At 40.6% G+C, this 16,125-nt stretch overlaps 1 protein-coding gene across 4 annotated transcripts in view; it reads right to left on the reverse strand.

Moving 5' to 3' along the window:
- The window catches only part of CD47 (CD47 molecule), a 53,005-nt gene that overhangs the window by 18,464 nt on the left and 18,416 nt on the right, over nt 1–16,125 (reverse strand). For all 4 annotated transcript variants that reach the window (XM_053918338.2, XM_053918341.2, XM_053918339.2 and 1 more), the window contains exon 3: nt 12,165–12,254. In XM_053918338.2, the coding sequence (XP_053774313.1) occupies nt 12,165–12,254 (90 nt within the window). The remainder of the gene's footprint in view (nt 1–12,164; nt 12,255–16,125) is intronic.

Consider the following 16,125-nt stretch of genomic DNA (forward strand, 5'->3'; position numbering starts at 1 on the left):
ACTCATATGTTAGATTGTAAACCTCAACTTTATTCTCTTTAGGGAGAAGATGGAGAGTTCATCAATCATCAGTCCTGGAGATGAGTGACTGGAATTCACAGTCATCAGAAAAGGGAGAAAAACAATCCGGCAAGTTCTCCAAGCTTCCATTTGATCCGTGCAGGCTTGGAACTTAGCACTCAGTCACATAAGTCACCTCTATGACTCAGTCATGTCCCTGCCTTCGTATAGGGCACAGATTTTCACAGATTCCCTATTTTCTAGGCCCAACCACTAGTGAGGATAAAATTCAGTATATAGGTTACAAAAGGCACAAACATAGAAAATAAACTTTCTCTAGACACATGTGAGGTTTTCCATTGAATTCAATGCATATTGTTATCTACATAGAGCTTGAAAATTCTACAAAAGGGTTATAAAATAGAAGCTGTTTCAAATGTACCTCACAATTAATCGAACATTCAAAAGATACTCTTCCAGGTTTAACCGAATACATAAAAGAGCTACTAAGAGTAAGCAGCAAGAGTCCACCTTCAGAGTACAGTAGAAGTTCATGCAAAAAGGCTGACGTACCATTCTCACTAAAAATAAGAGTTGGACTCTTATATAAAATTCAACCTCTTGAGGCTTAGAAGAGTTAAAGGAAAAAAAAATAATACCGAGAACAGCAACAAAAATAAGAGACCATAAAATACTATGATTGACAGTATTTTACCATAGAATGACCTTTTCAAAAGCTTTGCATATAAATATTTTAGGTAGCTTTAGTTTCTATTAATTGGTTCTACTACTATTTATTTTCCAGGCTACCTGCAACTCTTCTTAAATTAAGCAACCATTTATATTTGTTGATTTTTGAGAGAGGGGAGGAACGGGAGGGAGATGGGGGAGAGAGAAACATCGACTTTGTTGTTCCACTTATTTATGCATTCATTGGTTCCTTCCTGTATGTGCCCTGTAGCCCCGGCCAGGGCTTAAACAACCATTTCTAACAAATATATTAGTGAGATCTATTTCTGTAAACACAGGTAATGAAAAAGTGTCTATCTCCATGTTTTCTTTAGTGAATCTTTTAAAAAGAGTTTCTTTTGACTCATTTTCTTTGCTGACAATGGCCACATTTTAGCACATCCCACAGCAAGTGGGGAGATAGTGTTTTGCAGCCCAGTTGTCAATATTTTCACTGCAGCTAAAGGGTTTGGAATCTAGTATAGATGCTATAATATAAGATAAAGATAATTTAATGTGTTCGTAACAGCAGGCTCTTATCAAACTTCCTGGTATGATTTTCTGGCTGCTTGGTAAGACAATCTGTGTATTGTAATTTAAAAAATCTGCATGCTTTAAAAGATTCCCCTCGGCGAAAAGTACCGAAATCAATACACAAAATTGAATATTAGAAATAACAGTATTTACACTTTTTAAATACTTTTTAAGCACCAGTTTAGCTTTAAAACAAATTTTAGAGGGAAGTACAGAGAACTCCCATAGACTCCCTGCCCCAACACACGTGTAAGTGCCCCATTATCAACATCACTCACCAGAACGGTACATTTTTCACCAAGAATGAAACTATACTGACACATCATGATCACCCGAAGTCCACAGTTTGCCGTAGGTGTTGTACATTCTGTGGGTTTGGACAAATGTACAATGACATATATCCATCACTACAGAATCACACAGAGTATTCTCACTGCCATAACACGGCTCTGTGCCCCGCCTATGCTTCTCTCCCTGTGCCCCACTGCTAGCCACAACTGGTCTTTTCCTTGTTTCCACACGTTTGCCTTTTCCAGAATGTCTTACAGTTGGAATTGTATAGCATGTAGCCTTTCAGATTGGCTTCTCTCACTCAGTCATAAGCAGTTAAGGTTTTTCCATGTCTTGTCATGCTTGATAGCTCATTTCTCTTTACCTGGATGTATCACAGGGCATTTATCCACTCACCTACTGAAAAACGTCTTGGTTGCTTCCAAGTTTTGGCAATCATCTATAAGCTGCTATAAATATCCACGTGCAGATTTCTGTGTGGACATAAGTTTCAACTCCACTTGGATAAATGCCAAGGAGCACAACTGCTGGATCACCATGCAAAATAGTATATGCGATTTTGTAACAAACTGCCAAGCTATCTTTCAGAGTAGCTGTACCATTCTGCATTCCCACCAGCAATGAGTAAGAATAAGAGTTCCTGCTGCACCACATCCTCACTAGCATGTGGTATTTTCTTTGCATTTTTAACCTTGTAACCAGAACTTATAACCTTAGTGCTACCTGACATAGGAATACCAAAAACATTGGGAGGCAATATTCTATTTTTGTCAAGAAATTCAGAATTCTAAAGTTTTCCCTTTTTATATACTATCTATAAAACACTTGATACCATCTATAAATCTAGCCAGCTACTTTTCAGAAATGAGCTAGGTTGCTTCATTTATTTGCTCTACAAATATGTACTGTGTAGCTATAATGTAGCTGGCCCTTTTATTAGCCCATCTCAATCAAATCAAGATACAAGTAGATTACTTTATTCAAGAATGGATTGAGCACTTACTGTGTGACAAATAACTATTCTAAGTGCTGCCTCAAGACCCTATGCTCTAATGTGTAAGTAAGTATGTATGTTTGGGGCAGGGGAGGAGTGAGGGATGGGAAGTGTTTCTCCCAGATCTTCCTCTTCAGTTAAATGAAAAGCGTGGGTCTATTCTAGCCTAAGAAAGTCCCTTTACATAATTCATTCATGTGAATGAAGAAACGGCATGTCCCTCTAGCCACCTGAAGAAACAGCTAATGTTAAAAATAGATACTCCAGCAGGGTTTCCTCCTTCCCTGGTCACTGATATAAAGCACATGTGAGATAGAATGCAGGTTGTGGTTAATGAAATCTAGAGCAATTGGAGGTCAATGTGGAGATCGAATAATATCTATCATCTTAGTTTTCACGATACTCTGAAGACAGAATTTGATAAGTTCATATAGGCCCACATAGACCATAGCTCTGATATGCATGAATTTCAGTTATCATGATGTAGCTAAATAATACAAGTCCTCTAAAATTACAGTTCGAATTTCAGTACCATAATATATTGAGTCATTGCCTAAAGTGCAAACTTCACTGCCATCTGTTTAGTCCACAAATCACAACATGAATAACAGATGTGTATCATGATCAGTGACCAATCACGTCACTTTTTTCAAAGGCTGTTGGGGATTGGTCACTGTCCATCTATTATTCACCTCGTGCATGGACAGCAAAGCATATGCTGTGTTAGCTCCTGTTTCCCGGTGATAAACCACTGTGACATTTACAATGGATAATCCAAAGAGGAAACTGGGCAATAAAGATGAAAGAGCAAAGAAATGAGAAGTGATAATGCTGCAGGTGAAATTCGAATAGAACATAAATGACATTACGGAAGAAAGAGCTGACCGTGGGAATGTCAACACTACTGCTGTTTCAGAGACTCTCTATGTGCAGCCAGAGGAACTTCATAAAAGTGCACATATCGGCATAAATTGGGACAGTGAGGAGGCTGTGACACAAAGAGGAAAGGTGCCCCGTACAAAGTCGCTCTGGCAAACACTTCGCATGGAAGGAGCTCTTAGAGGTAGTACATGACACTGAAAATGCACAGGACAAAACCCTGGAAGCTGAGCTGAACTTGGACAGAGTGTGACAACTCACCAAAGCACAGAAAAGATGCTTGTTCCCTACTTGAAGTTTTATGACGAGAAAGCAAGCATGTTAAAACTACTTTCACTTTCAATGTTTTAATATTTTAGTTTACCATGTACTAAATACTAGTTTTATTGTTTTTTATTTTCTAATACAGTTATTACTGACAGTAAGAGTTTTTTTAAAAAAAATTTCCAATTACAACTGACATACAATGTTATATTAGTTTCAGGTGTATAGTAAGAGAGTTTTTACTGTTATGACAAAAAGTTTTAGAGGCCATGGAGCAGTAGTCATTTTTCATATTTATTATTAGACTGCTTCACAGAGTTTCAGCTTGTATGGTCATGCTTATAGTCTCACAGGTCTGTGTAGAGGAAGACTCCTTGCACACAGCAAAAGTTCCAAGAAGGGACAAGTAGGCCTAGATATACCTATCTCAAAGAATTTCAAAATGTTAGCCAATTCTTGACGTGGAGTTGAACCGAAATCTTATAGGAGCAAGAAGTCAGGTAAGCAGCGCTTGAAATCTCTTATCAAACATCTAAAGAGTCAAAGTGCCTGTTATATTATCAAAGAATGAGGAAGAACCGCCCTGAAAATCAACCAGGAACTTCACGTCAGTGGAGCGGGAAACTGTGAGTGAGAACAAAACCAACTGCCTGAAATGCAATACTATTAGAAATTCGTTACCTCAGTTAAAGCTCAGTGTTTGATTCCAGTAATCTCTGAGCTGTTTGCTAAGCCTAAGATTCTGCTTAAAAGTCCTTAAGTTAAAGCTAAAGGCAAAGGTATTTAGGGACATTTTCCTGTAAGTGAACTTCATGTTCAAAAGGTGGTGTAGGGCTCACCATATCTGAGGGCCCTTGGCTTGGCTTCAGGAGTTCAGAAGTCTTCTCGGGCTCCTTCCTCAGTAGGAGCGATGGTCTCCTCAGATTCAGTTCAAGATACTGTCCTGGTATAAAGAAACTCTTTCTCTTCAAAGTGAAGGCATAACCTGCTGTCTTTACTGAATGTTTAGCCTATGGAAGGTCCAGGTTTTATCTAAGGCCACCAAAAGACTGACATGCGGAGCTAGAAAAACCACTGAGAGAAACCCCCTGTGGTCAAGTACAGACCATAAATGGTAATCAGAAGTTAAGGAGAACCAGAAATCTACAAAGTGAAAGCCATGAGTAAGAATTACTATTACACTTTAGACAGTTCCCCCCCTCAATGTCTCTGGTGGTATTTTGTTTGCTTTTTTCTTTTGTTGATTATGTTCCAGTTAAAGGTGAGATCATATGGTATTTGTCCCTCACCGCCTGGCTTATACCACAGGTGACAAACACAAGGCCCGCGGCGAATCCTGCCCTCCACCTTGTTTTATCCCGCCCGGCACCTTGTTTCTACCTGGCGGCAGCGCCGAGCTCTCGCTTAACTGTTCAGGGGCAGTTACATTTACACAGTCCTAAAGTTACATTCTGCCCTGTGAGGGCGACCGCGAGGCTGCTGTGGCTCCCGGTGAAGATGAGCTCGACGCCCCTGCACTACACCATGCTCTAAAAAGTGTGTCACCAGAGCTCCCGTCAGGACGGCAGGTAGGCAAACGTGGTACTCACATGCTCTCACAACCACGTCAAACCTACAGCTAAAGTACAGGACACCATCACTGCGAACTGTCTGAAACCTCGCTGAACAGAAGTTTTACAACTAAGGATATACAGACAAAGCCCCATGACACGGGTAGGAGGGGCAGAGGTGAGGAACCAGCTGGTCCCACACCCACGTGTGGCAAATAAAAATTGGGAGGGATAGCTTGGCTGCAGAGGTCACCCCTAAGAGGCAAGGGGTCCCAGTCCCATGCCTGGCCCCTAAGCACAGGGTTCCAGTGCCAGGAAGGGGAGTCCCCATAACTTCTGGCTGTAAAAACCAGCAGAGGTTGTGGCTGAAGGAGACCAATGACTTGGGGAGTCCCAGGCAGTTCCTCTTAAAGGGCCTACATACAGACATACTGGACTCACTGGCTCTGAGCTCCAGTGCGGGGGCTGCAGCTTGAAAGGGGTATAAGGGACATACAGGGAGGCTTCAGAGGCAAGGGCTGAAGGGCCAGTTCCCTCCCAGACAGAAGTACTGGCAAAGACCACTGTTCCTTTGCTGAGATCTTCCCACATCCGAGTCTCCATCAAACTGGCTCACACTGCTAGCCCCGCCCTGGTGATTCTCGGAGACACTGACTGCCCCACCCAACTTGTGGGCTCACTCAAGCCCTTTCCAGCAGCTCTCCCACACAAACAGCCTGTCTTAGCTCATGCTTCAGATTTTCCTAAAATCTCTCAAAGGTTCACAAACCCCAAACAAGCAGCATCTGGCCTCAGCATGACCCATTCCTCTTGCTATTTGGCCTCAGGCCTGGCACTAGTGGTAGCTAGCCTCGGTGTGCAGCTTGGCCTCTTTTAGGCATCTCCAGCCCAGCATAAGTAGCAGCCATCTGCAGATTACTTTGTAGCTCATGCCAAGTGGCCCCAGGAAGGGCACAGGCAGAAGCTGATCTTAGCCTGCACTTGCTGGGAGGCCCCAAGCTGATATACCCAGTGGCCAGCTTCAGACCATGCCAGGGAACCACCTAACCACCTCCACCAGAGACACACTCAAAGGGCAGACTCATCGGGCACCAGAGCCTGCAGAAGTAAGTCCTGGTTTGTGGGGTTTGTCCCTGGACAGCAGATCCTCCACTGTGGTTGCAGCCAGCCCTCGCAGCCAACTGGCTTGAGGGTAAATCCTCCTACTGACATGCCAACAGCAATCAAAGCTCAACTACAACAGGAGGGTGCACACGGCCCACATGGGGCACACCTGGAGGACCCAGCTCGGGTGACTGGGGAGGCTGCACCACTGGGCCCTATAGGACACCTACTACATTAGGCACACTATTAAGACCAAGTGACACAGTAGCTCCACATAGTACATAGAAACAAACACAGAAAGGAGCCAAAATGAGAAGACAAAGAAACATGTCCAAATTGAAGAAACAGAACAAAATTCCAGAAAAGTACTAAAAATAACAGAGACAAGCAATCTTACAGATGTAGAGTTCAAAACACTGGTTATAAGGATGCTCAGTGATTTCAGTGAGAAGTTCAACAGAGAGGAAATAAAACAATGGAGATAGAAAGCATAAAGAACCGGTCAGAAATGAAGACTACATTACAGGAAATTAACAGTGGAGTAGACAAAGCCAAGGATCAAGTCAGTGATTTGGAAGATAAGGAAGCAGAAAACACCCAACTGGCACACTAAAAAGAAAATAAATCCCACCAAAATGAGGACAGTGTAAGGGCTCTGGGACAACTTCAAGCACACTAACGTTCGCATCAAAGGGGTGTCAGAAGGAAAAAAAGAGAGAGCAAGGGATTGAAAACCTATTTGAAAAAATAATGATAAAAAAATTCCTTATCCTGGTGAAGGAAACAGACATACAAGTCCAGGAAGTGCAGATTCCAAACAAGATGAACCCAAAGAGACCTACACCAAGATACATCATAATTAAAATGCCACAGGTTAAAAACAAAGAGATAATCTTGAAGCAGAACGAGAAAAGCAGTTAGGTACCTGCAAGGAAGTTCCCATAAGTGTCAACTGATTTCTCAACAGAAACTTGGCAGGTCAGAAGGGATTGGCTTGAAATATTCTAAGTGATGAAAAGCAAGGACCTACAACCAAGATCACTCGACCAAGTAAAGCTGTCATTTAGAACTGAAGACTAGACAAGAAAAAGCTAAAGGAGTTCATCACCACCAAACCTTATTAAAAATGTTAAAGGGTCTTCTTTAAGAAGAAAAAAAGAATAAAAATATGACTAATAAAGTGGCAATAAATACATATCTATTAACAATTACTTTAAATACAAATGGACTAAATGGTCCAATCAAAACACATACAGTGTCTGAATGGATAACCAAACAAGACCCTTACACAGGCTATCTACAAGAGACTCACTTCAGATTGAAAGACACACACAGACTGAAAGTAAAGGGATGGGAAAAGATATTCCATGAAAATGTAAACAAAAAAAGCTGAGGTAGCAATACTTACAACAGACAAAATAGACTTTAAAATAAGGGCTATAACAAGAGACTAAGAAAGACCCAGCAATTTCATTTTGGGGTGTTTATCAGAAGAAACCCAACACAGAAAATCTAAAAGACACACACAGCATATATTCATTGCAGCATTATTTACAATTGCCAAGATATAAAAGCAATCTAAGTGTCCATCAATAGATGAATGGATAAAGAAGTGGTACTTATATACAATGGAGTATGATTCAGCCATAAAAAAAAAGAAATCTTTTGCATCAGCAACAGCATGGATGGACCTAGAGGGTATTGTACTGAGTGAAGTAAGTCAGAGGAAGACAAATGCCAGATGATTTCACTTATATGTGGAATCTATAAGTGAAACAAAATAGACAAACTAGCAGAACAGAAATATCCTCATAGATAAAGAGAACATTATGATGGCTGCCAGATGGCAGGGGGTTGGGAGGATGTGTAAACGAGGATTAAGAAGTACAAATTGGTAGTGAGGAAATAATCAGGGAGATAGCAAAGTACAGCATAGGGAATGTAATGTCGTCACGAGTATTGTGGTAACTATGCATGCTATCAGATGGGGACTGGATTTATGGTGTTGACCACTTTTTAGTCACGGAAGTCTGGTCACTATGTTGCACACCTGAAAATAATATAATACTGTATATCCACTGTAATTGAAAAACTTAAAAAATATGAAAAAAAGAAAAAGTGTGCAATCTCCAGATTATAAACATAGCTGCTTATTCTCCTATAGTTGATAACGATGGAGATAAATATTAAAATTCCATAAAGATAAAGACAATTAACAGAGAAGTAATAAAAGGTGAGATGAATTTAGTAAAACATTTATTTTTTATGTGGCTTAATATCTCTGTGACTAAAAATTTAAAATAAAAATGGCACCATTTATGTTAGTACATTAAAAAAAAGTGTATAATTAAGCAGCAAATAGAAAACAGAAGGACTCTCCTGCTGGTTGAACCCCCAGGCCATAAACAGGAGGCCTCTTACAAAGGGTCCCCCACTCCCTCAAAAAATGGTAGATTTAGACCCATGTCTATCCCAAAGATGTGACAGATGGCCGAGAAGGCGCACACTGACTTGTCTCCTCAGCAGAAATATGAGAGCTACAAAGCCAGGGAGAACATGCATTTCACCTCCACATCATGTACATGAAGTCCTCTGCCTAGCAATCCGCTGGCATCTTGTCAATGGGCATTTGCTGAATAAATAAACAAAGCAGGTTCACGTTCTATTCTATCAATAACAGTTTCACTTGGTCTGTGTGCCAGATATAGGTTCACTCTTCGTGGAAAAATACAGTCTCAAAATAATCTCAAAATAAGTTCAGGACAGGGATGCAGTACAGAGTAGTGGCAAATAACACTAGATCAAATCCCAGTATTGCCCAGAAGCTGGGTAATTGTGGGCCAACAGCCCAGCCTATGTGTGCCCCTCTTTCTTCTATGAAATAGGATTTATAACAATAGTACCTGCGCCCATGAAGGTTGCAGGAGATGTGAACGTGACTTCAGATGGATAGTACTTTGCATAGTGCCTGTCACACAGCACAAGAGTTCCACAAATGTTTAGGTACTATTGTATAAACACCTTTAAATGTGAATCCAGGCTGAGTGAATCAAATGTGTAGGTGCCTTCTATACACACACACACACACACACACACACCACAGATGTTTGTTCTAAGATGAGCCTAAATAAAATATTGCCACCAAAATATTTAGGTTCATAAGTACATTCTTTAAAATAGGACAAGTAGAACAAGTACAGAAAAGAACGTTCACCTCACTAACACAAAAATGAAAATTAAAACAAGATCTTTATCACCCATCAAATCAGCAGAGATTTTCGAACGATGACGACAGGATTGTGAGGTGAAAGGCAGGTGGTCTCACCTGCAGTAGTAGCTCATACACTGCCATTTCCGGTCTTACATGTCTTTAGCAGAGTTACTTTCAGAGTATTAAAAAAATTGGAAACAACGTTTAATATTCATCAAGATAAGAATTAAGTAAATCATAGGGCATCAGTGAAAATAAAGCAGAGGCAGCTATAAAACGATTTCTGAAAACATGGTGGGGGATCAGGATGTACATAAGCTATACAAGTCCATTTAATCGTTTCTCTTTCTTTTTTAAGAAAGGTAACAAAAATACATAGAAAAATACAAAAAGGAAGCAGAAAATTCACTAGACTAGACCTACAGTTTATTTCTAGGTTGTGGGATTCTAGACTATTTTTGTTTTTTCTCCTATAACTTCCCATATTCTATAAGGTATTCTTAAGTGATATGTATTACTTTTTAAAGTCAGAACAAAACCTGTAAGTCTTATTTTGTCAAAACATGGCTGCCAGGAACAGACTCACTCATTGTTCCACTAAGTTTCACGTTACTAACGAGGATGTCACAACCAGCAAACTGCGATGAACCCACCTGCAACAAACCACACTCTGCGAAATAACTTCTGATCTTAACAAAGGCGATTTTTCACCTAAATTATATGATATGAGCCTTAACTCCTGGGTCTGCCAATAGGGTTCAAGGCCTTCCCTAATATCAAGTGAAGACTGACGAGGTCTTGACCCTATACCAATCATTTACTTGATACAAAAGGCTTCTTAAAATTCTAAGAAAATTTCTGCAGGAATTCTACACACCATTTCAGAGTGAGAGAAGTGAAATGTCCTGGCAGTTGTCACTGCTAGCCCTTTCCTTCCCCTTTTTTTGCCTTTTAGACAAAAACTGAGAACAGCTTTGAAATCATTTTCAGAGTGCCGTAGATTGAGAAGAGCCTTTCATATATAACCAGTCATCTCCTTTTCCATTTTTGTATAATCATTTTAGATATACATGCCTTAAACTTCTGAGTAAAAGTAAAGTTCATGAAATATGCAACAGGCCAGCCCACTACAATATTTTACTAGTTTTCACTTGTTTTAAAGGTTGCAGAATGACACAGATGAATGAAATCAGCATTGTTTACTCCTTGCCTTGCATAAATGCTGACTGGCCTTCAACCACCATTTCAGTGCACTCCTAGGAGACAAGGAACGACTCTTACGTGTTAAAAGTTTAGACTGTCACCTCAAAACTTCACTAATTTTGTAGATCTCCTTTACCACACTGGTATGCAAATACAGTTGACCCTTGAATAGACAGGGGTTAAGTGGACTCACACCTCGCCAAGTAACTTTAAACTCCCCCAAATTTAACCACTAATAGCCTACTGTTGACCAGAAGCCTTATCAATAAAATTAACAGTTGGTTAACACATATTGTATTTTGTATGTTATACGTATTATATACTGTACTCTTACAATAAAATAAGCTAGAGAATAAAAAATGTTATTAAGAAAATCATAAGGAAAATATACTTAAGGTATTTACTGAAAAAAAAATCCACATAAAAGTGGATTTGCACAGTCTCACCCTGTGTTATTTAAGGGTCAACTGTACAGTTGAGTATAATCTTCAACCAGAATGCACATTACTTGTTCGGCACTGACAAGTCTACACTGTTGATGCTCTTCTTATGCAGCACCACGAGCTGCCCTGAGAAGTTTGCTCACATGACTATTCAGCAAAACACCATCAGAGAACAGAACCCTCCTGTGGCTACCCACCAGAGGCTGCAGAATTGCACAGTAAGGATGACAAACATGGTTCAAAGTGGGCTTTTCCAAGGATGAACACGTGCAGAAAGAGAAGCTCAAATGGGGGAAATAAACAGAGGGAAGTCTTAATGCTCAAAAATGCAAAATCCTATCTTAACACTGTAATGTAGGCTGTGACCATCTCCTCCCCAAACAAAATGATGTGTAAGCGCTCAGTAAACATTAAAATCAGCATGAGTTTTAGGTATGTTATTATTAGGATTCCCACTCTTCTTCTTTTTTAAAAATATTTTATTTCTTTTTAGAGAGGGGGAAGGGAGGAAGAATGAGAGGGAGAGAAACATCAATGTGTGGTTGCCTCTTGTATGCACCCTCCATGGGGACCTGGCCCGCAAACCCAGGCATGTGCCCCGAATGGGAATCGAACCAGAGACCCTTTGCTTTGCAGTTTGGCACTCAGTCCACTGAGCCACACCAGCTCAATTCACTGAACCACTATTCTTTAAAAAAAAAACTTCTTAGGAACTGCAGTAAATTATGGAGGACAATATATACTTCAAGGAGAAAATTAAGACTGTATATTCTTATTTATAACATTATCACACTTCCTGATATGACTTAAATAGGATATTTCACTAACATTACCTCCTAGAAGTGACAATTTCTTTTTTTTATTTTTTAGTTATTTTTTTATTTTTTAAAATTATTTTATTTTATTTTATTTTTATTTTTTCATCACTAAAACATAAATGAAAAGGAGAAACAAGTACTTACTCACAATACCAAACTGTCCCCAGAAGAGAAGCACAGCCAACATCGGGAAAATAATGATAAGAATATTTTCATTTGTAGAAAACCATGAAACTGAGAAGAAAGAACACAAAAAAATCACAATTAATATATACTATAGTAACTTTAAGTCCTGCCAATCAATGGTCAACAATGTATTTTATTGTGGAGATGGAAGATAAAGATAATTAATTAAAACTGTGACTTTAAACAAGTACATAAATAATTACACATAATTTCCTTAAATAACAGATAGTTACGAAACTAAAAACACTAGTTAGTTAAGTGTTTTGCACGACATTCTCCCTCAGCTGTGATTTACGGAAGGAGGTAACACGCCACAGGCACCGACAACAAAGCTCCACAGCCACACTGCCGGGGTCTGACACTGGATTCTAATTTACAATCCCGTGACCTTGGACAGCCTTAACAACTCTCTGTTCTTCAGTTGTTACGCCAGTTACGCAAGACAGCACCTATACCTTGAAGGATTATTGTGACTGTTAACAGTTAAGATACGAAAAGGGCTTAAAACAAAGCTTGGCATGAAGAATTTACCTTAAAGAAGAGTTAAGTCTTCCTGTAAAGACTGAACCAGGGAGTGGAAGTGAGGAAGTTGTACAACTGGGAACCCACCCCCATGACTGTGATTTAAGACCAAGACACAGGTGAGCCCGAGCTTTTCTGAAACTTACTCTGGAACAGAAGATGTACTCATAAGAAATTAGGCTTAAACTGACTGTTTCCATACAAAGGAACATGAAGAGCTTTAGGTGTTAAGGAAGCTTCTAGTAAGTGGGTCGCAAGTTACCTAAACAGTGAAATACAGCCGCCCATTCTATATAAAGGAAATTGTGGTAGACTTCAAATGCAATTTGTTGAGAACTTTTAAGACCATATTTCTATCTATGGAATTTCTCCTGTAACAGTAAAGCCAAGTAAATGCACCGAAAGCATTTCAAAGTTGGCCTGTCTGGGAGAATCTGCTGTGTGAAGAACACTTCCGAATACTGAATACTGCGCAAGCACTGGCCTTGCTCTGAAATTAACCCTTTCAAATCCTCCCCTATCTATATCAGCGTGTAAGGAACCTTGTGGGCTTTTAAACCACAGTGCTAGCCACACATTTCTTGTGTTAAGCTTATGATGTTAAACTCTGGTAAATGTTCACAATAATCCCCAAAATATAACAATACTATAAATTCTTAGCTGAGATGCTAGCTTTCCAGAATCTCGCATTTTGCACCGTACACAGCAGAGACTCAATAGGTTTGCTGTTGATGGTGGCAATAGTCATAAGACAGATTAGAGAGTGAACAGAAGACAGGTGTAGGGTTTTGTGTGTTTGTTCGTTTTTAATGCTCCAATGGTTGCAGAAATGGTTTTTGGTTACTCTGAGTCCATACGACCTTAACTTCCAACTGAATTACTGAACGTCTTCCCATGCCAAAGAAAACCCATTTCAATTCAGCCTAAAATCCTACAGGAAAAACACCTTTGTGAATTATTCTTAGGTTTTCACATGCCTGAAAAACTTGGTAAAAACTCTATGTTCTAATGGCTATTCTTAATCAACTCATTTTTCTCTACCCACTTTATTATTTTGAGTTGGGAACATTAACTTCTCAAATCCTTACAATTATTTTTTTAAGATTTTATTTACTTATTTTCAGAGAGAGGGGAAGGGAGGGAGGAAGAGAGGGAAAGAAACATCCATGTGTTATATTGATTGGTTGCCTCTCACAAGCCCCAACCCAGGATCTGGCCTGCAACCCAGGCACGTGCACTGACCAGGAATCAAACCGGTGACATTTTACTTTTAGGGATGAAACCCAACCCTCTGAGCCATGCTGGTCAGGGCTCAAATCCTTATAGTGATTATAGGTGGAACTATTAACCCCTCCTTATCACTGAGAAAACTGAGGCACAGTGAATTGAGGATGATAAATTTGTGTCCAAAACTGACTCTTGTTACCCCTCTCCCTACCCCTCCACCAACCCTTCCCTCCTGGTTTTCACCATTTCATTAGTGGTAACTCCGCTTCTCCAGTTGCTCAGACCAAAAATCTTGGAGTCGCCCTTGGCTCCTTGGCTTCCCGCACACCCCACCTCTGTTCCAACAGTCAATCCTCTGGGCTCTACCTTCAAAATATAGCCAGTATCTGATCTCTTGTTCAAGATGAGCTGACAATGAAATGTTCTTTCACTGGCCTCCCTATTCAACAGAACAATCATCAACAACCTTAGGATCTAAATATTAGTGAAAGTAAGAGGTGTGTTTGACCCTGGTTGGACCACTCATTTTGCACTTGTTACACAAACATTTATTGAAAGCCCACCACGGGTAGGATACTCTTCTAGGTATTTGCGCTATAGCAGAGAACAAGGCAGGTGGGGCAATGAACTTGAGGAATGTGAGCAGCGGATGAACAGAACCTTGTGGGGTAGTAATGAAAGGCCTCTGGGGAGAAGAACCAGATCTGAGCCTTGGATGGGAAGGAGCCTGCCGTGTGAAAACAGGGAAGAAGAGACTCCAAGGCAACAGCAACTGAGCAATCGAATGTGGCTACAATTTAGTGATACAGATGGGATGGGAAGTCTGTTGGGGCAAGATCATGTTGGGTCTTAACAGTTTGTTCAGATAGTCTGTATTTTATTCTAAGAGCAATGACAAGTGACTGGAAAGCCTCAAATAGGGAAGAAAAACGACCGTGTTTATTTAAACCTTCTTTGGAAGCCATGCGAAGCAGGACCCATCAGAAAGTCACTGCAGCAGTCGGGCAGTGGGGCGCGGCCCACACACGAACCCCTGACTTCAGTTTTACTCATCACACTCCCAGATAAACAGGGGTTCACTCCAGAGAAAGGTGACCAGGATGGGGATCCTGGAACCATGAGCAATGGTGCACAGAACTGGGGATTCCTACCTTAGAGAAGCATAAACTTGGGGGAGAAGTACTGTAGCCCTCCTAGTGAGTGAGAAATTGCAGGACTACAAACTTCAGCTTGACTTACAGGAGAACTGGAACTGCCTGATGATAGAAGTTACAGTCTCATCACGACAAGCATTTAGGTAAAAATTTTGAATGGCCAAGCAGCTGGGGTGTGACAGAAGTGATTCCTGAATCGGATGGCAAGATAGGCTACAGAACTACTAATGACTCCAAGCCTCTGTGCAGAAATAAGTATAACAGATACTTCAGTGACAGAAGAGGGTGGGTTTATAGAATACAAAATATTATTGTCTAAGTGATTCTTAAATGAAGCTTATCAGAATCACATGGCGGTTATTCAAGCTTCACATACTCTCCCCTCAGCTCCCACCCTAAGATTTCAGTATGTTCCCCAGAGTAAGTGGGGGGGGGGGTAGGGGGGAGGGGTGGCGGGTGTTGTCCATGGCTCTCAGTTTAAAATCCCTGCTGCAGACCTCTGCTGTAATTTACATGAATGCGCTACCTCCTCTCACTGACATGAATGTCACCTCTCTCTAATTTGCTAAGATGGGAAGAGTTGGAGGATCATTGAATTGGACATTCAAGACCCAAATGAGATGATGGGGAGAAACCCAGTGTTTTCTATAAAACCACTTATGTGCCCATTAGGCTATTGATTTGGTATGGTAGTACTGTCAGGTGGCTTTAACTCTTGCTCCCCAAAGGGGAGAAGGAGACAAAATACTTCTCTAAGGTCTCCTTCAGCTCTAAACTCCTATGGCACTAAGAAAATAAATTAACTTAAAATGGACTAAGAACAGTATCCAATATTTTTCCACCTCAGGATCAAGAAAACAAAACCAAGGGCGCCAGGCTCTCACTCCACCTGAGCTAAGGGCTCACACAGTCTGTGCCCACTCCTCTGCCCCAACTCCTGGGCAGGCCGGGCAGCTCCCAGGAAGAGACCCTTCGTGTTACTGAAAGAGCCAGGAAGCAGTATTAAGACAGTGTGG

This window comes from Desmodus rotundus, chromosome 2 (assembly GCF_022682495.2).
Source record: "Desmodus rotundus isolate HL8 chromosome 2, HLdesRot8A.1, whole genome shotgun sequence".
Lineage (NCBI taxonomy): Eukaryota > Metazoa > Chordata > Mammalia > Chiroptera > Phyllostomidae > Desmodus > Desmodus rotundus.